The sequence below is a fragment of the Pipra filicauda genome, unplaced genomic scaffold (genome assembly GCF_003945595.2).
Source record: "Pipra filicauda isolate LSUMZ 115617 unplaced genomic scaffold, ASM394559v2 scaffold285_size1263560_pilon, whole genome shotgun sequence".
NCBI classification, from domain to species: Eukaryota; Metazoa; Chordata; class Aves; order Passeriformes; family Pipridae; genus Pipra; species Pipra filicauda.
Window position 1 is genome coordinate 391,413 of NW_024104404.1, and position 23,786 is coordinate 415,198.

The 23,786-nt window shown below is 47.4% G+C and overlaps 1 protein-coding gene and 1 long non-coding RNA gene across 2 annotated transcripts; one reads left to right on the forward strand and one right to left on the reverse strand.

Moving 5' to 3' along the window:
* The first annotated feature begins 628 nt into the window (after positions 1-628).
* Positions 629-21,809, forward strand: MED26 (mediator complex subunit 26). Its single transcript, XM_027724471.2, has 3 exons — positions 629-758; positions 17,688-17,762; positions 19,028-21,809. The coding sequence occupies exons 1-3, from the start codon at positions 684-686 to the stop codon at positions 20,711-20,713; spliced, it is 1,836 nt and encodes a 611-aa protein (XP_027580272.2). The 5' UTR covers positions 629-683; the 3' UTR covers positions 20,714-21,809.
* LOC120323548 lies at positions 17,660-20,377 on the reverse strand. The gene is made up of 2 exons (XR_005564092.1): positions 19,981-20,377; positions 17,660-19,264 (listed from the first exon to the last, which is right to left on the reverse strand). It is a non-coding gene; the product is annotated as an uncharacterized LOC120323548 (long non-coding RNA).
* Positions 21,810-23,786: the final 1,977 nt, after the last annotated feature.

The window sequence follows — 23,786 nt, forward strand, 5'->3', positions numbered from 1 at the left end:
ACCTCCCCTCTCCTCCGGCTCCCCCCGGTTCCCCTAACTCCCCCAACGCCCCACGCTCCCACCAGGACCTCCCCTCTGCCCCAGAGCCCCTTTTCCCACATACCCCCTCTCCCCCCACGACCTCCCCTCCGCCCCGTCTCCCCCTTCCCTCCTCACCGCCCCCGTTTCCCCCCGTCTCGTCCCCTCAGCCCCACACCGCCTCTCTCCCCCACCGCGCCTGCGCCCGCCCCCCAATTCCCCCCCCACCCTCCCGCGCACGCGCGGTGCGCGCCCCCGCCGGGAGCGTGCGCGGCGGGGCCGTGCGGGGCGGGGCGGGGCGGGGCGGGGGGGGGGCGGCAGAGCCGCGCTCGGGGCGCGGCGCGCGCGCGTCACGGCGTCGGGCGCGTCCCAGGGAGCCGCGCGCGGCGCCGGCCCTGCCCCCAGCGCGCCCCGCGAGCGGCCCCAGCCGAGCCGAGCGGAGCGGAGCGGAGGGAGCGCCGGGCCCGCCCGCTCCCCCCGGCCCCCCGCCCGCCCCCAGCCCCGCGCGCAGCGAACATGCCCCTCCGGCTCCCCGAGGCCGCCGCCGCCGCCGCCGGCGAGTGAGGAACCGCCGCCGCCCCGGCCCGGCCCGGCCCCGCCGCCGCCGCCGCCGCCGCCCGCCAGCCCCGGCCGCAGCCCCGCAGCCGCCCCGCTTCGCCCAGGCAATGACAGCGGCTCCGGCCCCGTCCCCGCAGCAGATCAGGGACCGGCTGCTGCAGGCCATCGACCCGCAGAGCAACGTGAGTACGGCCCCCCCCCCCGCCGCACTCCGGGCCGACCCTGCGCCCGGCGATCCCGCCGCCCCCCCGCTCGGGGCACACGGGGGGCCCTCCGGGGCCACCTCCACACCACCCCTTCCCCAGGGCACCGGAGGCTCCGCCGCGGGCGGTCCCGCGGAGCTCCCGCCGCGCTGCCCGCCCGGTGGTCCCGCAGCCCCGGCGCGTCTCGCCCGCCCGCTCCTCCAGCCCGGGGCCACCCCGGTGGAGGCTCCCGGAGCCGCTCCGCGCCCGGCCGGGGCCGCCCCGGCCCCTGCCCCGGCGGCGCTCGGTGCTGCGGGCCCGGCCGGCGCTGCCCGTCCATGCGGCGGGGCCGCCCGGCCGCCTCCCCACGCCAGGCCGCGGCTCGGGCGCGGCCTGCAGGGGGCTCTGGGCCGGCCCTCGCCGGGACCTGCCGGGGCGCCCACCTGTTCCTCGGGCCCCGCGGACGCTCCGGGGCCACCCCGGGGCTCTGGAGCTGCTCCAGCGCCGAGCAGCCTCGGTCTTCGCTTTTTATCCCTTCCTGCAGCGCCGTAATGAGCTTATGTGCTCCTTCTGGGATGTGGTGTGAGCACAGGAGTCAGCGTGTGTTTCACCTGTAAGTGGCCCTAAGTGGTGGTTATCTGAAGGATCGCTTGCTCCTTTTGAGGCTTTTTTTGGCTGGTCCGAGCAATTCTCTGCTTAGGTGTTTATTGCTGTGAGAGGACTGCAGAGCCCGCAATCTGTCCTGATTTTTGAGGCTTAGATCAACAGTCACCACTGCAGGATGCAGACGTGGATCTGTCTTGGCCATCTGCAGTTTGTGGGGGCAGCCTGAACATCAGGCTGAACGCGTGGGTGTTGTTCCAGGGGCTGGGGGGTATGAAACAGTGTTTTGGTTCTGTTAAAGTCATACCTGCTGCTGTCTGAACAAGTGCTTTTTTGTGATAGGCCTGTATCAAAGTCCTAAAGTAGCCAGTAAAGTTACTGCCGTTTGGAGCCCCCCTGGAGTGGCCTGAAGTGGACTGAAGAAAAATCACTGTGACCTTGTAGGTTCTGTAGAACCCCCTGTGCTGGGTCTGTCACAGCTGCAGTGTTACACACTGGAGCAGCAGTGACGAATGCTGGTGGTAATTGTGGGCTGTTAAACGTTGGAGCTGTCTGAGTTTGCAGTGCTTCACCGTGGATCTTGCTGAAATATCAGTTGGGGCACTTCATGAATCCTGTCTGCTCTGAGCTCTCTCTCTGCGGCTGCAGATTTTTCACTCTGCCTGAGACCGAGCGCCAACCTACTTTAATAAAATTCTAACAGATCCGTGGTGTCTTTTGACTTCAGAACTGTCAGGCTGCAATGGTTACCCTAATTCTGGTGTTACTTTCTAAAACACTGCGACTCTGCAGAGCTGAGCGGCCAGGAAGTGTCTTTTGTGATGGATGCTTTTCCCTTTCTCCACACGTGGCTGTTACACAGTGCTGGGAAGGCTTTGGCAGCACTGTCCTGGTGAGGGGACCCAAAATAACCAGGCAGCTCCCTGCAAGGGGAGGGCAGAGCATCAGCTCTGCTGAACTTCCAACAGGTCAGTAGCCCCTTAAGTTTAGGAGTGTGATGTATGTTAAATTATAATTCTACATACTTGATACTTATCCAGGGCAATAATTGGTGGCAGAAAAATCAGCCCATTGTTCCCAAGTGCCTGTAGGCAGGGGCTGTCTTCCAGTTTAACCTTTTCTTGAAGGAGAGCAGAGGTGGTGTGGCTGAGGTTTATTGTGCAGGCCTGGAGCTCAGGCTCTTTGCTCCAAAGCACATGGGATATGTGGTGGTTTTGGTTGTTCACTACCTGGCACAGAGGGAAGGAAAACTTGGATTTTGAACATGTATAAAAGTAGATGCTGAGTTTAATCACACTTGGGCAGCAATGTGAAAGTACAAGAAACTGCTGTGGTGTTTTCCTGCTGGGAGAGTCTGTGCAGCCATGAGCTGCTGTGCCTGCAGGGACACATGGAAAACTGGCTACTTTCTGCTGGTTTTAGAATCTTCTCCTGACAGAAGTGGTTGCATTCAAACCTACAATATTTGTTATTGTCATTGACTTCCTCATTTCCCAAGAAAGTCGAGCTTCGAGGCCTGGATTTCACTCAGGCTTTTCAGTGTAGTTGGTGTGTGTTATGTGTGTATTTCTGGAGAGGGTGAGAGCTGCACTAACAGTGTCAGGTGTGCAAAACCAGGCCTGTTCTGTGAGGGTGAGGAGGAGGACACGGTTGGTTCTTGTAGGGTCTGTAAATTTAAGCTTGACTGATACATCCCCTAACACGAGCTGCCACTGTGGATATTCATTCCTGTGCAGCTCTGAGGGTCTGTGTGGTTATACAGATCTTGGTTAACTCTCAGATCAGGGCTTAAATTAAAAAAAACCCAGAGACACAAATTTTTCTACCTCTATTGAATTGATCAAAATAATAATTTCCCCAAGCTTTCACAACCTGCTGGCCTGAAGAAATTATCTCCTGTGCTGATTGTTCATCCCCAGCTGCTCTGTAAAACTGTGCTGACTTGGGAGCAATGCTGAATTTACATGCAGGTTTAACACTTGAGCCTCCTCTAGTAGTTGCTGCAGAATATATTTATAACTTAGTTCCCCATACTTGGTTCAGGATTTACACGGGTAACCTCTATTTCAAAGGAGACCTATAAGAAATAAGCTATTTTTAAAGAACTTACATCATCTTGGAAGCCACACGGGATGTCTGGTATTGTGTCTTCATTTATTCAGCCTTTTTCCCTCAAAAAAACATGGACAAACCACTTCTGCTCCATGACCTAAGCACTAAGTATCAACATCACTTGCCTTCCAAAGCTTCTGTGTTAGTGAGAATATTCCAGGACTCGTGGTGGAGGAAAGCAGGGGTTGTATGAAGTGTTACAGGGGAGATATTCCTTGGTTCTGGTGGAAATAAGGCTTTTTCCTTCAGATTCTGTGTTCTGAGAAACCACCTCTCCCACCCAGCAGAACACCTTTGCCTTGTTAATTTGTGCTCTGTGCTCCTCGGGGAGTTTATTACCTGCCATCAGGAGTAATGAGATCTGTTGGTTTTTGCTCTGTGGCCAAACCTCTTGTTTCCAACTGACTGCTAAACTGTGCTGGCCATTAAATGGTTCCTCATGCTGAATATGCAGCAATCTGTTCCCCTTTTTAAATATTAGATAATAACTCCATTATTTGCCATTAATGCCCTTCTGCCACACAAATCCAGCTTTGGTTTGAGCAACAGCCCGGGATGTGCTCCCTGTGAGGTTGGGCTTGGCTGGAACTTGGGCTGTCCATGCAGGATCTCAGCTGGCCTTGCAGCCCAGACCCTCAGGAGTGGTCCATGGTCTGGATTATTAATAATAAATTGGTCTGTGTGTTATAATATGTTGGGTGGTGAGTTGGCACGGGGTGATCTCCCAGCTGGCACCAGTTGCAGGGTTAAAGCTGCTTCCACGGCTGTTTTCTGTGTTCGTTGTTTTACCAAGGTCCTGGAGACAAAACCTCCCTCGCTGGGGAGAAAGGTACTTTCTAGTAGAGTTTTAAAAGCTGGGAGAAGCTGCAAGACACTGCTGTAATAACACAAAAACAGAAAGCAGAGGAAGGTGGTGGTTCACTTCCTGAGGGTCTCAGTGATTTCTTTGGATGCAGGAAGTGCTACGTGTGGGCGAAAGTAGACTAGGAATGGCTCTTGCTTTAGCTTTATCCTTTTCTGGAGGCCTTAATGAGCTTAGCAGTTTTGAGTGCAGGGAACCTGTTGTACCTCTCACCCTCTTTGTTCCTTTCCTTGCTGCAGCTCATCTCGTTTGCAGTAGTCTCACATTTTGTGCGTGAAGGCCCTGAGTTGTTTCAGGTGTGTGATTAAACATGCAGGTGGTTGGGGCCTTTCCTAACATGGAGGGTCTGGAAAGTTTATTGTGTCAGTCCCGGGTTCCAGGTAAAGATTTGGGCCTGATGTAGTGAGTCCCATTGTGTTCAGGTTCTTCATAGCAACCTTAATTGAGGAGGGCTGTGTTTCTTGGTGCTCTGTATTGAAAAAACCTGGATTCACTTGAATTCACCTGTGTGAGGGTGATGGCACGGTTGGGTTTTTGGCAGTGCTTTGTTGGCTTAGTGGCAGTCCAGGCTGTCACTTTTTGAGAGGGTTTGAGGGGCTGGGGGCTTAAAAACTTTTCATTTTCACAGTTTTCCTTGCAGCAGTGAGACCATTCTGAACTTTGAGGCTGCTAAGGCAAAACCTGAGCAAACAGGAATATCAGAGAGTTTGGATGGCGGGGTCAAAGCAAGGGGAATGCCAAACTGCTTTTCCAGTGTTAATTCCTTGAAAATGCCCAGGTTGCAGTGATGATGGCAAGAGTCATTTGCTCTGAAGCTGTAATTTGAGTGTTTGTTTCGGCAGCAGTGGCAATTTAAATAACACCCACTTCTTATTCCTGCTACACACACCCATTTTATGTGTGCAGGATGGTGTGGTGAACTGAACCGAGGGATTGATCGGGGTTTAAAGAAGAAAAGACAGTATATGTGTCTTTTCCCAGGTAGTTTTTGATGGAACTCAGTCACTTGATAAAACTTTTGGTGCACCACCAATAGTTCTGGCACAGGTGTGGCAGCAAAGTTGGGTCTTAAAGTATGGAGGCAGAAAAGAAACTTCCCTGTGAGGATGGGGAGGCCCTGGCACAGGTTACCCAGAGAAGCTGTGACTGCCCCAGCCCTGGAAGTGTCCAGGGCCAGGTTGGCAACCTGGGCTGGTGGAAGGTGTCCCTGCCCATGGCAGGGGGTGGAATGAGATGAGCTTTAAGGTCCCTTCCAACCCAAACCATTCTGGGATTCCATGAGAAGTGGAATCTGCTGCTTCCTCGTGCTCCCCTGCTGCCTTGGGACCTGGCAGGAAGGAGGTGTGTGTTACCTGCAAAAGTCAGCCGTGCCTGGCTGGGTTTTTTGAGGTCAGAGTCACTGCCTTATGGTCAAAGTTTCACCTGTAGAGCCTTTATTGCTGCTGTTGCTTGTGTGTGTCTCACAGATATCTGGAATTATCCTGTGTTTGTGAGGATGCAGCAGTGCAGGGACTCCATGTTCTGGGATAACTGCTGGGAAATGTCTTTATAGCTATCCAGGAGGATGCTCCTGAGTAGTAACTCCTGAGTGAGCTCTGCAAATCCAAGAGTAAACCACCACCTTACACTAAGGGTTGTGTGGCTAATGCTCCAAATGATCAAAAGTTGGATTGTTTTGGCTTAAACCCATGTGCTTACACCAGCTGAAGCTGCCAGTGGAGCTGGGATTGCTGCTGGGATCCCCATCCCCACCTCCAGCTGTTCCTGTTCCCTCCCTTGTGCTGACCCTGCACCAGGCCAGCCAAGGACTCACCTGGCCAAACCTACCTGAGCAGGGGCTCCTCAGGGGCCTCTTTCCCTGCCCAGCTCCTCCTGGGCTCAGGGAGGTTCAGTTTTGGCACAGAGCAGTAGTTGGTAGTTGGTGTGTGGCAGAGGAGAGGTGACAGTGGGGTTGTGGCAGCTCAGGCTGTTGCAGAGCAGCACCCTCCAGGTGACCCCCTCTCGTTGTCAGGCTGGTTCATTAAAGGGGATCATTAAAGGGCTTTTTAAATCCCAATGATAAAACTTTGCAGCAAGTACCTGCCTGCACGTGCTGTCTGTGGGCCCTGGGTGAGAAGTGAACACTGAATGCTCAGAGGCTGCAGGGAAATAACCCATTAACACATTTTTATTGGTGTAGCCATGAAGCAGCCAGTGGATGGAAGAACCAGCTTTTTGTAGGGAGCTTAAACATGGGGAGTAATCTCTGACAGTCCCCACGAACCACAGCTGATGTGCAAGGTGTGGGGCCTTGCAGGAGGGATGTGCTGAAACAAACTTCCCAGGCAGCAGAGAACCCGAGGGTGGTGGTTTCTGACTTTGTCTCCCTGGGGACCTCTGTGTTCCAGGGGGAATGAGGGCATTTGGCTGCACCTTGGCACACCTTTAACCCAGGAGAGCAGAGAGCTGGGCACAGAGGCTGGAGCTGGGGTGGGCCTGGGGTACAGCTCCTGCTGCCCGGGCACTGCAGCCTGGCACTGGCACAGTGGAGAAACACCCAACTTATGCATTAGCAAACAGGAAAATCTTCAGCTGAAGGCTGGGCCTGGTCTAGGAGCTCCACTTGGTCGTTTGTGAGGGTTTTGTCCAGTGAGTTGAGGGTGAGCCTGATTTAGGAGCAGTAAGGTGTGTGTCCTTGCCTCTCTTCAGGGTTTGGCTGCGGCCACGTGACAGCAGCGCTGTCACTCTGGCCCCTCTGGCTCCTGCTGAGAGCAGCTTCAGAGCAGCTGGAGCTTTTTCTCCCTCCGAGAGATCCTTTTCCAGTTTCTTCAAGAAGGTGCTGCAGCTGACAAGTAAGAGTTTTCTATTTTAAAGGAACCACAAAAGTTTCAGGAGAGGGAAAGGAGGAATCGATTCTGCCTGCTGAGGAAATTAGTCAAGAAGCACTTCTTTTAAGGCAGAATTACTCCAATATATAAGGCTTGGAGTTAAAATTAATGTCAGGGTATTTCTTATACATAAAAAAACATGTCTGTTTTGGCTGATAACGCTTTGCTGTTATCTCCTCTCACCCATTTTGAGCTTGGTGATAACTCCAAATAAACTTCCTTCTGTCTGTGTAACGTGGTATGATGTGGCCCCACTTATACTCTTGGCCTTTAAAGAAATATTTAAGGTAAAGGTAAGTAAGTGCCTCACATTAAGTTTAATGTAAATGTAGGTTTGTTTATTCAGTATTCTAACAGCTAAATTACTCTTTCTGTGGGTAATTCATGCTTTCGGTGTCTGGAACAATATTTAAGTGCCAGCAAATTGCTTTAATTTGAGGTGCAATCTGCTAAACTCGGCAGTGAATTGGTGTTTTCTGGGGCATGGCTTTCACAGGGCAGTGGAGTGTGATTGTTAATACCAAAATATACAATTTTCAGCGTGTCCAAACAGTCAGTGGTAGCAGTTTCCATTGAGGAGTCACTGGAAGTAAAATGTAATTAGTTCTGTTTTACTGAGCAAAGTGGTTTCTAACCCAGCAGCTGAGGAGGAGAGATCCTGAGTCCACAGCTGGCTCTGGGATCTGGCTGTGTTTTCAGACTCTGCTGTGAAGATGAGTGTGCAGAGGTGGAAGTCTTGTCTGACAGTGACAGCCAGCACTTTGTGGAGCTGCTTTCTCACATAGTTTCCATGCAGGATCAGCTTGTGGAGTATCACAATTATAGTACAGGTCTGCATTGATTTATTTGTTAAGGAGGATAGAACTATGGAAGGTAGAGGAACGTGGTGTTTTCCCAGGGTAGTGATGCACAATTATAAATTCTCCTTGGTGAACAAACTTCCAGCACATCTACAAGTATCTGTAACTCGAGCCATGGCTTAAGCAGAGCTTTTTGAACAGGTCAGTGTGTAACACTCCTTGTGCTCCATACTTAAACTGCAAGGGAAAGAACAGGGAGTTTTATGTCTGTATATAAGTTATCATCCTGACAGTTCCAGGAAAAAAATATTTCAATATTATAGTTAATCCTTGGAGAAACTACAGTTGATTCTTGAATAGAGTTGAGCACAATGAGATGGAAGAGCAGATGCAGGAGGTGATCTTTAAGGTGTATTTGTGAAGGTGGGTGCCTGCAGCTCATGGGCTGAGCACATTGGGAGGGGTCTGTGCACTGTAAAACTCGGTGTCCATTGTCACATGTGGAGGAGTTTGTGTGTCCAAATCTGAGCTATTGGGTTCTGACTTTGTATTTTCTTCACTGGACTTTTTTAAGACAGGCTGCCAAGGGGCTTAAGCCTCACTGGAGCTTTCTGAAGTGGAAATGGTGAAGTTTTTTGCTCCAAGGTTAGAAATAATGGGTGCCAGGTTGCAGCTTCCTGAATGTTCTTCCCCATCCCTGGAAGTGTCCAAAGCCAGGTTGGAGCAACCTGGTCTAGTGAGAGGTGTCCCTGCTCATGGCAGTGGCTGGGATGAGATGGGCTTTAAGGTCCCTCTCACCCCAAACCATTCTGTGATTCAGTGATTCTGTATTCTGGGTTTAAATACACATAAAACACTGGGCACTCAGCTCTGGAGTGGAGCTGCTCTCACAGTGACCCTTCAGCTGGTAAGCCCTGAGTTGAAACAGCTCCGTGCTCGCCTTCCTCTGGGAAAGGCTTTTTTCCCATCCAAAAGCAGAAAAGGCATTTTGTTCCCAGGTATTTCCACTGGCTGCAATGGCCAAGTGTTCTCCACTGAGAAGGCTCCACTTTCCTGACAGGTGATATTGTCCTGAGGACCTGCATGGTCTTCAGAGAACAGAGTTATTTGGGAGTGGGTGACTGGCAGCAGTGTTTAATCTAAAATTTGAAGAGCAATGATTCTAGGAGATGAGTAAATCCATTTCAGGTTTTTTTTGCATATCCATAAAGCTCCCTTGTGATATGTCCTGACAGAAGTGTTGTGTTGGTAACTGTTGCTGAAAGGATACAGTGACTTCTCTGCAAACCTGACATTTAAAACTTTCCCAGTTTGTAAGACTATTTTTCTCCGGTTTTGTGAACAAACAGACCATGCTCAAATTCTCATGAGCAGTCACAGGAGCATATTACTCTCCAGTGTGATGAATAAATAAATTCTACAATGTATTCAACATTTTATTCATCAGGCTCTCATCTCCCTTAAGATTCGTTTTAAGGAATCATTCCTTAAATGATTCCTCCATCATTTAAGTAATTGTCCAAGAAGCTTCCCTAGGAATTTGATAACAGTTTGCCTGCTGCATTTAAAATACACTTATACACTGATAGATGGTTTTATTCTTTAAGAAAAGAGTGAAAAGTCTGTATTGTGGTGACATTAATAGGGCCTTTCTGAGTTGCATTCAAATATAAACTGCTCTGTGTTAACAGCTCTCGGTAGATACTCTGTGAATGGGTTACATAATATTTAAGAACTTCAGAAAGCTCTGGACCCCTTGAAGCCATTCTCATCGAGTCCTTCAGTGCATGTTGGATGATTTTAAATGTCCACCAGTTCTCTGGAGTGGATTAAGATGGAGCAGATGATCACAGAATGATTTTGTCCAAGCAATGCCTTTAAGGGCCGTTTGGTGCCTGACTGGGCCCTCACCATAACCCAAGGAGGTACCACAGTGAGTTCAGGTGAGTTCCTTACAGCAGAAAGCACCAAACTCATGATAAATCAGAAGGGGCACATTTTAAGGCTGGATTTTCTGTATTATTCTGCTTGAATAGTCATCAAACTGCCTTTCTGTCTCGTCAAAGTAGGACCAGTTGTTCCCGTGACTTTTCTTGCCCAGCAGCCTCATTTTATGGCTCTAAATTTTGAAGGAATAATTTTGGATCTCAGTTCATGGCTTATAATAAATAGTAACTACCAATATTAGTCTGGCTGAAGTTTTTGTACGGGAGGAAGAGGAGGAGAAATGATTCTGATGTGGACAAAGGAAACTCTGTCATGGTTGGGTGTCCTTAGGACCAGTGCAGTGATTGAGGGGATCTAGAGGGGATGTGAGGTGGTGAAATGGTGATAGACAGTGACCACAGAGCCTGAGTGGTGATGGAAACCTTGGGCATCTCCTCTGGGTTCACATTTACTCAGAGCACTGTGCTGGGGCAGGGAGGTTTGGAGTATTGAATTTATAAGTCCTTTATAATACAAACTGCTCCAGCTGTATAGATCTCTTTGAGAGGACAGAGCTTTAAATTGCCACTCTGAGTCTAGTTTGGAGCAGATAGAAATGGGTGTTTCAGTGTGTGTCTGCTCCTTGCTGTTCAGGATCTGTTCCCCAGGTGGGAATGGTAGGGGACCTTTCATGGAAGGGACTTGGTGGAGCTTTGTGGTCCATGACCTCCCCTGAAGTAGCATCACCTTTATAAAACAGCTCCTTCTGGACTTGTCTAATCTGTTCTTAAACTTCTGTAGTGGTTCTGGAGACTACTGAAGAGCTTATTTGAGTGCACTGGTAGCTCTCTGGGTATTTTATATGTAATCAGTGTTTGTCTTGTTGCAAATCAGGCCAATGAGCATGAAAACAGTTGATTAACATTTTCTTTATTATGACTAATAATGCAGAGGAAGGCTGGTTTCAAGCTTCACATGTTTCATCCTTATTTTTACAATACTGTGTAAAATGAGTACTTAAACTTTTTGTTACTAACCATGTTTTCAAAACCTCTTTCCACCACTCTCCTCTGACCTCTTTATGTATGTTCTTTGTGAACTGTCACACCTTGAATGGACGTGTAATTCCAGATCAGTTTGATTCCTGTACCATTCCTTGCAGTTTGGGGCTGTGTGGAAAACAACACCTAAATTATCTTTCCTGGTGGGTGCCAGTGAAAGTGGCAGTGAGTGCCTGGCACTGTGCTCCATGGCCCTTCCTCTGGAATTTGTGCCACCCACTTTTCCAATTGATTATTATTTCTTCAGCTGCTGGTCTTTTTAAATCAGGCTAATGAATTTTTATTTGCCCAGGGTTTTTTTTGTGGGGGTGGAAAAAGAAATGTGGGGGTTCACATTCTCTGTTTCATCTGCAACTGAGGGTTGGCACTACAGGTACAATTCCTAAGGTATTTATACAAAATGCTTAGTAACTGTTGGAGCTGACAGACAAGTATTTCTCTCTGCAGGAACAAAAATGTCTTCCAGTTATTGGCTAATAAATACAAATGGAGAAAAGTCTTTCACTGTTGATGTTTTCTGTTGGCCTTAAAGACCTTTTCCTGGAGTCAGGAGCTTTTTCCTCAGTGCCACTTCTGTCCCATGGACTGGGGGTGTGTCTTGTCTTCACAGTCTGTATTTTACCACCTCTTGTGTCTTCTAAATGGCTCCTCCAGTGGACACTCCTCTTGTTGGGTGCTTTCCCTTGCCTTGCCCAAGCATGGAGTGTATTCCTGCTGTGTCAGGGCCCTTGGATGTGTCCCTGGGAATGGGCCATGGAGAGAAAAGCTGGAGCATTGGTGGCACTTCCACTGCTGGGGATTTGTGTCTCCAGGCCCTTTGTAAGTGCTGGGACCAGTTGTGCTTTCTGGTGTTGTTTCTGCTGGCAAACTCTCCTTATTCCCTTGGCTGCTGTGGCTTCTCCACAGCCCAGGGATGTGTGTGGGCACTGCCAGGAGGGAGCAGAGGGCTCAACCAACTCCAGGGAAATATTTCAGCTCTGGCCATTTCTTTGCACTACAGAATTTTATTGGAACTTGCCCTTACTCTTGTTTGATCCTGGCTTTGTGAAGTGTATACACAGAAAGGTATCTGGATGATGTTACTTTACCACTGAATAAAGCCTAAATATAAATAAAACTTATGCAGATTGCTTTGGCTCTTTAAATTAGGCCTGGAACTTCTAAGTCTGGAGGTACAGATAATGCTTGTTGTGCCTGGACGCTTTTTGGACAGTTCTTGGTGGTCAAGAAGCATTTCTTCTACCTTTTACTTGTGTTTTGCATCACAAATTAATCATTTTTTAAGGCATGGACTCCAAATGAATTTCTCTATCACAGAAGATATTCCCAATGGATGACTTTCAACCCAAACCATCGATTCCTTCGTGTTTAAAGATCTGTTTTACTAAAATACTATTTGAAAACTGGCCTCCACCTCCAAGAATATCTTTGGTTAGTATTGGAACTTTCTTGGCAAACTGACTTTCAAACATTTGCAGTGATTATGAACAAAGTAGTGCATGATCATCTTTTTGGTATGTGGTGGCTGTGAGTAGTGTCTGGTGTTCCCTATCTTTAGACAACACCATGTCAGGTTGGGGGTAGGGGGAACTGTTAATAGATCAGCTGCAAGGGAACTGAACTAAATACCAGCATGTTGTAACCTGGATTCTAATTTGGTGTGTTTGGGCTGTATCTTTGAAAAAAATGACATTCCAGTTTCCTGCTGATGGTGTGTGTTGTCAGTGTCTGATTATCTTGTTACCTGTGAGGTGAATAAACCCTGCACCGCTGTGTTTCCATTGCCACGGTCAAATAAAGCCTCCTGTGAAACAGCAACTTTTCTCTTCTTATTATTCCATATTTTAGATTATTATGCAGTGAAGTAGCTTTTATACCAAAGCAGTGCTGGGGGGAAGATGTGGCACTGATGGGGGACCCCAGTGTGGGCGAGGAGTTGGTGCTTGGCTGCAGGTGACGCCGAGAGCTCCGAAAAGAAGGAATACCAGCAGGTGCTGCACCTCCTTGGAATAGTGGGCACTGCACCTCCTTGGAATCAGTTCTGCCTCCGTGGCCATTTCAGCAAGATCCACCCTGAACCCAGGATTTTCTTGAACGTTTTCCTGAGGATGTACCCAGCCCTGTGTTCTGTGACCGTTTGGTCACTCCTCCGTGAAGTGCTGCCGGCCCCAGGGGCAGGGGGAGGACAACAAAAACTGTACAAATGCTCCTGTGAACTGTCTCGACCCTCCTTGTATTGACTGGCAACAGAAAACTCCAGCTTGGACTTCTTGCTTCTGTGCTTTGATGCTACAGGTGGGACAATGATGCCAAAGTACCTTCTTTGAAACCAGCAACATGTGGAGTATTTATAGATATTTTGAGTAAGTAAGTTGAAGTATGGTGGCAAATACTTTCTCTCCAAGCCAGCGTGTTGTGAGCCCTGTGAGCTCTGTTTCACCTGGCCCACAGTGGAGTCAGGTTATTGATTATTTAACCTGTGATTTCAGGAGGATGATGGTGTTACACTTTGGTTTTAGCAGAGTGTCACTGGTGGGGGACTCTGGGCTTAGCAGACCAAATTTAAATACCCTTTAAAAACTTGTAAAGGTGCTGATGTGCCCCAGGTGGTCGATGATACTGTATCAAAAGGTGCCTTTTAGCATTGTTATGTGACCTTTGTGATGCAAAAGTGCCTTTCTACCAGAACACAGTGGGCAGGGAACTGCATTAGCAGTTTCACTGCAGGTTTTTTGTGATTGTGCACCAATGTTTTCCTGTTACACAGAAATAGCTGCTCCTTCTACTCCAGGCCTAACTAAGTATCTCATCTTTCCTAACTCAGATCTCATACAGTTGTGCATGCAGAAATCTTTAGAAACATCCCTGTGAAATGTAAAAAAAAAATAAAAATAAAACAACCAAACCAAAAAAAACCAACCAAAACTTAAAATTGCTTTATCCAAATGACTGCAGTAGAAAGTTTGTGTAACCTTTGTTTCTCAGGCAGCAGTGGAGGGAGTGCAGGTTGTGCTGTGTCCAGGCAGTCCTGGGGAAGGCAGGGAGGTGTTACATGGGTGTTCCTGTTGTGTTTGGGATCTGGACTGGTGTGGAGGTGAAGGAAGAGAATCAAAACATGACGTGGAGTGTGCTGGTCCAACAGAAAACACATCCCAGCATGTGGAAATGGTGATGCAGCTCGTGTGGATGCTGAGCTTGCTGCTGTTTTCAGATCTCCTTGGGAAGGTGTCACTGGAATTGGAGGTGGGAGGGAGCAGCTGTACCTCAAACTTCCCAACTCCCCCCCTTAAACTGCTGGGTAACACTTCCCCTGAAGTTGGTTACTGAATCAGTCCTGGTTTATAAATGCTAAAATAGGATTAAGATGGCAGTTAAGAAAAGGAAATTAAGCTGTTTGATCTTTTCCAGAGAGTTCAGCAACCCCTGCTTTTTTCTGAGGCTGGAGTAAAAACATTTAGTGCTTAACTTGGAAAAGATCTTGGATAGCAGTAGTAAAGCTCCTGAGTGTGGCTGAATGGCTGGATGACTTAAGGAGCCTTGCATGGAATAAATAAGATTTGTTTTCTGTGGCTGTCATTAGGGTTGGCTGGAAGGGATTATCACAGATGACTCAAAGCAGATGTTCTGCTCTAAACTTTGGAGTGAATTGGTCTGTGCCAGTCAGTGCTCCCAGCACGGGAACAGCTCGGGATCTTTGGAACACTGTAAATTATTCTGAGCTGGTTCCTGACAGCTCCCAAATGCAGGTCCTGGGGTTGCTTCATGGCAGTTGTTGTTTTGGGGGGTGCTAAGGGCTGCAGTGCAAGCAGACAAAGGCAGGTAGAAACTAAAATGCAAGTTCTTGAGGCACTGAGTGGTGCAGTTACACTCCTGACAGGTGTCTGGAGAGCCAGGCTGCCAAAATTCCCTGTCCCACTCTGCTCTGTGGAACTTGGTTGTGTATCCAATAAGCATCTTTAATAGCCCTTTGTATTAATAAATCAGCATTTCTGGTGCTGCTCAAAATAGGAGGGTCCTGGTAGGTTTTGTAGAGTCAGTCTCATGTTGGTTATGTGACAGATATGAATTTTATTAAGCCAGTGACAGATGGTTTAAGGTAAAGATGCTGGTGTGCAATATTGCTGTTATCCCAACAGGTGTCTTCTCATGGAATGGGTGACACTTGAAGTGTTTTGGGAGGTCATCTTGTTTCCATTGCTGTTTAACTGTACCCCAAAAAACTTCATAGTCTGTGTTATTTTAAAACAGGCAATTTGATTCTCATTATAAACTTCTCTTTATGATAGTTTCATTGAAACATTCCAAGGAAACTACTGGGGAAGGGGGAAGAAGTTGTTGAACCTGCCTGAACATTGTATTTATTTATTTTTAAAGAACCAAACTTTCCTATAGGTGAAAAAAGGGAAAATGAGGGGAGCTTCTTGCTGGAAGTGTGAGATGTTGGGAGCCTTCCTGCTCTGAATTGGTGACAAATGTGTGAGGAATCCCAAACGGGTGGTTTGTGTTTTAGCAGGAGTTGGGTGCTGTAAAGCCACTTTCACTGTCCTTAATTGGCACCACGTGTCCCCAGAAGAGGGAGGGAAGTCCCAGGCTGGCAGTCCTGGTGTAGACCCGGCCCTGGGAGATGATTTACCATTTGGGGGATCCAGTCGTGTGTGTTTGGGTGTGTTGAACAAAAGCAAAGCTGTTACTGGAAATTCCCTGACCAGTTTTCATCTTTCTGTAGGTGTGTGCACACACAACATCCCTTTCCCCTTCCTGATAGGCTGACAATCCTTTTTTTTGCCATCAGTTTGTCATTTAGATAATGAATATTTGGGGATTACCAGTAACTGCAAAAATCGTTGTACCAATTACTGGTGTTTGCAATGCAGAGCCTTCTGCACCCTGGTAGTTCAGAGTCTAAAATCTGTGTTGGGAAGGAGAGTTATCATGTTTTACAAGTTTAAAAATGTGTCTGGAAAGTCCCAGAATTGAGCATTAACTATTCTAAGGGCTCTGGTGCTAGAAACTGAAAAAAAAACCCAACCCTGGTATTATATATTAGTTAAACTGTGGTGTTAAACTGTGCTTCCTGAGCACTGAGGGCAGGGCAAGGATCAAAACATGGATGAAAGTCAGTGCACTGAAGTGAAATAGTGAAAACTAAAATATGTCAGAATAGGTGCTATTGCTGCTCTAAAGGTTAAGCAGAGTTTTAGCAGAGCTGACCTCATGATAGGGCTGTAAATATCTGCAGAGACAACGTAGTTCAGTGAAGAAAGAACCAGGACAAATTGATTAATCTTTGGCCTGCAGTTGGTTTCACAGCCTGTAAGAGTTAGAATCATTCAAAGCCTGTTTAGACTTTTAAACATAAGTTTGATAAATAAATCAGAAAATCAGGGAAGGTTTATCCAGGTACCCTCAGCATTAAACAGTTCTGCTGGGGTGGACAGAACATGATCTATGCCCAAGATTTCCTGAAAGAAAGAGACTTCAGCTCCTGGTTTTTCTGTTGTATCCTAAGGGAAGGGTAGAACTGACTCGAAAAAGCCAATTCTTACAAAGTTCAGTCTTTTTAAAATGAAGAATCCTGCAGGGGAGTGTGGCTGGGAGGGCAGAGCTGCTGGTGATGCTCCTGCTCAGGCTTCAGGGTGATGTGGGATCCCTGCAGAGGTTCTTGCTGAGAGGTTTTTCTCACGTGCACTTCATGTCCAGTTGAGTCACAAATGCAATTAAGCAATAAATGAGACTGTGATTCAAGTTTCCCTGTGCTTATCTTTTAAATCTGCCTCCAAAGGTGAATTAGAAATTCCAAGTTTCGGTGCTTGTAACATCAGGTAATGGAAATTAGGGATCTCTGTGTAGGATCCTAAACTCGTTTAGGTTGGAAAAGCTCTCTAAGATTACCGAGTTCACCCCTAAACCATGTCCCTAAAACGTGGATCTGGGGTTCCTTGTGGAAATTATTAAAATGATTAAAATCACGCGTGTGCTGGGGATGTTCAGACTGGGGGAACTGTGTCTGTGTGCAGCTCACTGGTGGTGCTGAAATGCTGCAGTGCAGCCCATGAGAGAACTTGAGGCTCACTTTTTAAATGTGAGTTTTGTGGGTTTGTGCAGTTCCTCCTCCCCGTGTTCCCCCCCCAGCACGGGGGTCCCGGGGGGGTTGGAGTGGCCGGAGGAGCCGCGGCCGGTCTGGACAATGGTCTGGGGACACCTACTGGGCACAGCCCCAGCCCCAGGAGCCTCTGGAGACTCTTGGTGTGCAGCCACAGGAAGCAGCAATATCGTGAATAAAACTGTACAATGCTGACTTCTGTAAATCTGAAGCGGTGCCTAAAAAAAAATCCAGATTTGCCACTGGAGTGGCTGCTGCTCTTGGTCTGCTGGGCACTTGTTTCCCGTTAGGACAATTAACTGATGCTTTGCCCAGGGGTCTCAGAACTTTGCTGCTAAGTCACAGCTGTTTAATTGCAAATGTTTCCTTGAGTTTTACATAAGAGTGTGTTTGTTACAGCTCCTGCAGCTTCCAACTAGGTCAGTAAAGTGTCCTTGTCCCTATTTCTTGAACAATCAGCTCCCCAAAGCCAGACAGTCTGATAGCAGTTTGTGATTAAGGCTCCCAGCAATTATAAAGTGGAAGGTCTTAAATTACATTTGATAACTAAGACCTGTACATGAAACATGAAGTGACTTTGTGTTCCTTGTTGCAGATCCATAACATGGTGGCAGTGCTGGAAGTGATCTCCAGCCTGGAGAAATATCCCATTACCAAAGAGGCACTTGAGGTATGTCACGCTCTGAACATGATTTTTGTGTGTATAAAAGGACTTTCTCTGCCTTTCTAATTTCCATTGGAGCTTTTCTGGAAACAATAGATGGATTGCAAAGGATTCACAATTAAGATATTATTTTGTCCCTCTCGTGCTGCTTCCGACATCTCGCTGAACACAGGGATCCTTTCTGGGCCAGATCAGTATTCTGGGCAGCACAGTTCCTGTTTGTGCAGGGCACTACATTAATCATCACTTGCCACTGATGAATTTGGGTGCCTTCAGCAATATGACTCTGCAGTTTTGGTCACCTTCGTAGATGTTTGGTGACCAAGCACCAGAAATCTGAAATAGGAATATAGTTGCTGTGTGTCTTTAAAATCAATCTAAAATTCATTTAGGTAGGTTTCAATACCTGATCTTTTTGGTGAGAGCAGGTGTGGGAGAGCTGCAGTCTCACTGGCCACTCGTAGAAACAGCCCAAAGAAGTTTTATGGCTGATTTATATTTTTTTTTCACCCTTTGTATTGAAATTAGCGGTGTTCTTGCTTTTAACTGTTGCTTAATTACAACTCCACCTGTTATTTCAACATATGTATCCCAACAGGTTGCATATTTCTCTCACAGGCTGGTCTGTGTTCTCCTTTGAAGTCCTTTTCTTAAGTAATCTGACTTGTGGAACAATTCTTTGTTTTCAAACATGCTTTGGGAACAATCAAACACTTCACTTCCTTCCGCTCACAAAACCACTCTGGGACACCCCAGGAATTTGTTTAAATGGCTCTTCCATGTGTTTCCAAGATACTGGGGAGTGAAGGGAGAGGAGAGGTGGAGGAGGAAGGTAGGACATGTCACACCTAGCAGTCAGCTTTGTCAAATGGACATTTTTATTGTTAATTGTTACTGTAACAGGCAAAGACCCTGGAATTCTGTTCTCTTGGCTCCTTCTGCAGATCTTAGACTTTCGCTGTGGTAAACACAAACCTTTTGGGTGCTGCATCTGAACCCACACCTTTATTCTCAATGTTCCTTCTCATTAAAGAATTCCTTTCTGATGTTTTTTCCCAGCTCAGGGAATAAAGGCTTGAAACCCACAGCTGGTTTCATGTTGAGTGGCCGAGCGCTGGACTGATCCCTTCCAAAAAGATTAATTCAACACTTAAATCTTTAGTGTCTTTAACCAGGTATTTCTCAGGGTGAGCAAAAGCAGAAACGTTCCTTTAAGGGTTTTTCTTGGGATGGTGATACCTGTTTGTAAAACAACTTGTCTGTCTTTGTAGGAAACAAGGCTCGGGAGGCTCATCAATGAGGTGAGGAAGAAGACATCCAATGAGGAACTTGCCAAACGTGCCAAGAAATTGTTGCGGAATTGGCAGAAGTTGATAGAACCCGTGACCCAGAACGACCCAGTGCCAAGAGGGCTCCCCAATCCACCTGGATCAGCGAATGGAGGTGCTCACAACTGCAAACCAGAGACACAACTTCCTGCTGTGGCTGGAGCGAAGCCCATCAGCGAGCTGAAAAGCAGGAATGACATACAGAAACTGAATTCTCCCAAACCAGAGAAACTGGGAAATCGGAAAAGGAAAGGCGATCACAGGGATGGGCAGCAGGGCCCTCCTCCCCCAAAAGTCTCCAAAGCTAGTCATGAAGTATTACAAAACTCTTCACCCCCTCCAACAAACGGAATTGGAGGTAGTCCTGAAAATTTTCCCAGCCCTGTAGACGTAAATCTACAGGCGGGGCCCGAGAGCAGCAGGACAGAACTCAGTGAAAACGATAAACACAGTAAGATCCCAGTAAATGCTGTAAAACCTCACACCAGTTCTCCAGGACTTGTAAAACCTTCAAGCACTTCCTCGTTGCTAAAGACTGCGGTGCTTCAGCAGCATGATAAATCAGAAGAGACCACGGGCCCTCACCAGCCCAAGAGCCCTCGCTGCTCCTCCTTTAGCCCCAGGAATGTCAGGCAGGATACTTTTGCTCGGCAGCACAGCACGTACTCACCAAAGGATTCGATGCCCAGTCCATCTCAGAGGTCTCAGTTCTTAGACACTGCACAGGTGCCATCGCCACCACCATCCCTGATGCAACCACCCACACCTCCACTGCCAGCCAAGAGACTGGAGCTCCCCCAGCCCTCGGCCGCCGAGGTCCTGCAGCACTGGCAGGAGCAGCAGGTCCCTCCTGAGGGACACAGGCACCCAGCGGGGCCCCTCCACACATCTCCTACCTGCAAGGCTGGCGCCCACCCCGGGGACTCGCTCCTGCCACACGTGGGCTTCCCACAGGACACTTCCAAAATGGACAGTGACGATGCTGCTTCAGGGTCTGATAGTAAAAAGAAGAAAAGGTACCGACCCAGAGACTACACAGTCAACTTGGATGGGCACGTGACAGAAGGGGGTGTGAAACCTGTGAGGTTAAAAGAGAGAAAACTCACTTTTGATCCCATGACAGGACAGATAAAACCTTTAACACCGAAAGATCCTTTGCAGGTAGAAATCCCTGCACTTACTGAACAGCACAGGACAGAAACGGAAAAGCAGGAGCAAAAACCCAACCTGCAAAGCCCTTTTGAACAAACGAACTGGAAAGAGTTATCCAGAAATGAAATCATTCAGTCATATTTAAACAGACAGAGTAGCTTGCTGTCCTCATCAGGAGTACAGACTCCAGGAGCTCACTACTTCATGTCTGAGTATTTAAAGCAGGAGGAAAGCACTAGAAAAGAGGCTAGAAAGACTCACGTTCTAGCTCCTAACAGCAAACCTACAGACTTGCCTGGGGTCACCAGGGAGGTCACGAGCGATGACCTCGACAGGATACGTGACCACAACTGGCCGGGCGTGAACGGTTGTTATGACACACAGGGTAACTGGTATGATTGGACACAGTGCATATCCTTAGATCCACACGGGGATGATGGGAGGTTGAACATCCTGCCTTACGTCTGCCTAGACTGAGAGCAGGTTTTTGCTGAAACCCTGCTTTTTTTTTTTTTTACACCTGCAGTTGGCAAAAACTGGCAGACACGATGCCACTTCCAGCTGGAGAGAACCTCCTGTCCTGGACAAACAGGCCCCACGAGCAGAGGGGGGGAGGGAGCTGGGCCTTTCCAGCTCGTTCCTTTAAATTCTCCTTTTGTGAAATGCTGCTACCAGTTTACTAACAATTGCAAAGGAAGGCATACGAAGGTTGATCAGTGAGTTCAAAACTCTCTAGCCAGCCAGCTATAAAAAGTGTTAGTCCCCCAAGAAGTGAAGAGGATTTCCAGCACTTTCTGAATGCCGGAATCTTAGTACAGGCAGGTACAGAGAAAATTGTGGAAGTTACCTTAACAAAATATGCATCTATTTATTTGACTTGATTTGGTTTTTTTTTTTTTTTTTTATTTGGCAGTGAGATATTCGAGAGACAATGTGCAAAAACTGTAGTTTTATTTCTATCACATCTCTGAACATGATTGCGTTGGTCGAAAGTCATGTGGTAAACGGAGATTGGGTTTTAAACAGCAGGTGTTGCACTGCAGGCTGGGCCTCCAGCTTCAGCTCAACATTCCATAGGCATCCACATCCTTTAGTCTGGTTTCAGTTTAAATCCAGTCTCTGAGAAATGCTGCAAAAACTAGATGTTTAACGATATTTTTTGATCCCACCACCACCAGCCAAATATTTTTCCTCCTTTTCCCTTCCTGCAAACTTCTAGGTAAAAAAAAAAAAAAAAAAAAAAAAAAAAAAGGACAAAAAAAAATAAAAAGAAAAATCACCTTTTCTAGAATCTAAATGTAATGAGGGTGCTACAAGTTTGTAACTGTACTGTGAGAGGGAAAAAGGAAGCCTGTTTGTATGCTGGAAATATACTTGTTACCATTCCTTTAGATATTGTTTGCCTTATGGATATCCATCATAAACGCAATTTGCAAAAACAAAGAGCCTTAGTGAATGTACAGTAACTAGACTTCTGTGTTCCTGGGATGCAGAAGGGAGCAACTTTGCTATTTGGTCCTTTAAGTGGACACGTTGTGATATAAATGTGGAAATAAAAAAAATTTGCACAAAACGGTTTGTGAATTATTTATATTTCACTCGTTTCCCTCCCTCCACCCCCCCAAGTTTGCTCAGTTCAGCCCAGCCAAGGGACCCTTGACCCCAGGAATCCGTTGGAGCAGTTTGGTGAAGCCAAATGCCACGGACACTGCTGAGAGCAGCTCTTAGGGATATATGGGATGTCTTCCAAGTACCTTGGTGGTGTTCAGTCACACAGGTTAGATTTTGTTTATTTAACTCTGGAGACTGATAACCCAATTGCTGTTAATGTACCTCAAAGTCTAAAGGAACCAGAGTTCATTTTCTTGTTTCGGTAACTTTGTAATATTTTATTCCTCGCTGTTACAGTGCTTTCTAAAGCAGCCTGGGTGTAGAGAGTGAAGGATTTTAATACCTGTAATTGCTTTAACATTTGGGACTGGCTGTTTTCTGCAGTCCCCAGTGCTGGGCTTCTGTCCAGGGGAACAGGGGAGGGGACACTATACCAAAAATATTGCCAGGTTTAGTGATGTTCATGCTGTTAACCCGTTTGTGCTGGAGAAGAGCCCTGGCAAGAGCTCTCCTGCCTCTGAGAGCAGAGTCAGGCTCTTCCCTGGGTTTCACAGAAGGGTGCTTCTGACCACATTAAGTTGGTTCATTCCCTGGAATACAACTGATGAGGTTTGGTTTATTTTTATGTCATTCTTGTTCAAACCTACTGCTTTTGTGATCTGACTGCTACTGAAATGTGTGGGTGTCTCAGAAAGCTGATGTCTCTGTGCTTCCATTTCTGAAATCTGAGGTCTGGGAGTGAAAAGTGGTTACCAAAAAATGCTTCCAAGTATATTTTCAGTTTACTTCCATTTTGTTGTTCTGCAGTTGGTGAGGTGGAGCCAGTGTGGTTTGGAGTTGGGGAAAGCTCCTGTCTTGCAGTTCTGAGTGGTAGATTTGGTGGTAGAGGGATGAGCTGCTGGTCACTTTGGAAATGCTTGAGTTTTGTTTATGTAAAAAAATACTGTGCATCTTATCTCCCTCTGCCCCTCCTCCCTCCTTCCCTGAATGATCCCATTTAGGAACAGGGTCTGTGCTCTTTTGAGGCCTTTGACTAGAGGGCAAACTTCAGGAAATGACAAAATATTGCATTACACTTGATAAAACTCCATCTTTTTCTCCACTGCTTCCATTTCTGATGCAGTTGATGGCCCTCGAGGACCACACTGGGTGAGGTGATGCCCGAAGTTCATCACAGCTTTCAGATTATATCCAACGAACTGCTGGTGCTCAGTTGCTTGAGGGAGCATCAGGAATCAGACCTGGCCCTTTCCCTGTGGTACAAAACTGCTGGAGAAACTCCTTCCCAGTGCAAGCTTTAAATCTTGTTCCATGCCGAGTTTGTTGCTGCTGTTAAAAGGTCAACTCACTTGGTGTCATCCAGGGTGAGACGAGGCTTGACAATCTTTATTTCAGCATGCCAGTATAACCAGTTCTGTGAGCTCCAACAAATGTGAATAAGTTTACAAGGTGATATTTTTTTGTCAATTTTGTAAACAAGTTCAAATGAAGTTTACCATGTGCGTACCTGCTGTGGACTCTCATTTGTGCCTGACTCAGTTACTCTGCTCCTGCTTTCTCCTCCCTCTCTCGCAAAATTTATCCTTCTAATCCTAAAACCTGAAGTTAATACGCTGCCATTTCTTTCTTGTCAGTGGATGACACGAAATGGCTCATCAGCAAACCTTCTGGGAATCGCCATTACCTGAAGTGCATGTTTTTATCGGTATTAACGCTGCAAAAAACGTCTTTTGACAGAGTGCGTGGATGAGCCGGGCTCTAGAAGCCCTCCTGCCTGCCAGGTACTCACCCATCCTTTCCCCCAGCCGGCGTTACGTGTTCCCGGAGTTAGTTTTAAAGGTCAGCAGCGACTGTCCCGGTGGCTCCCAGCCCGTGACCTTCGCTCCGTCCCTGCCCCGCGCCTCTCGCTGTCACACGGGCCGGGCTCGGCAGCGCTGGG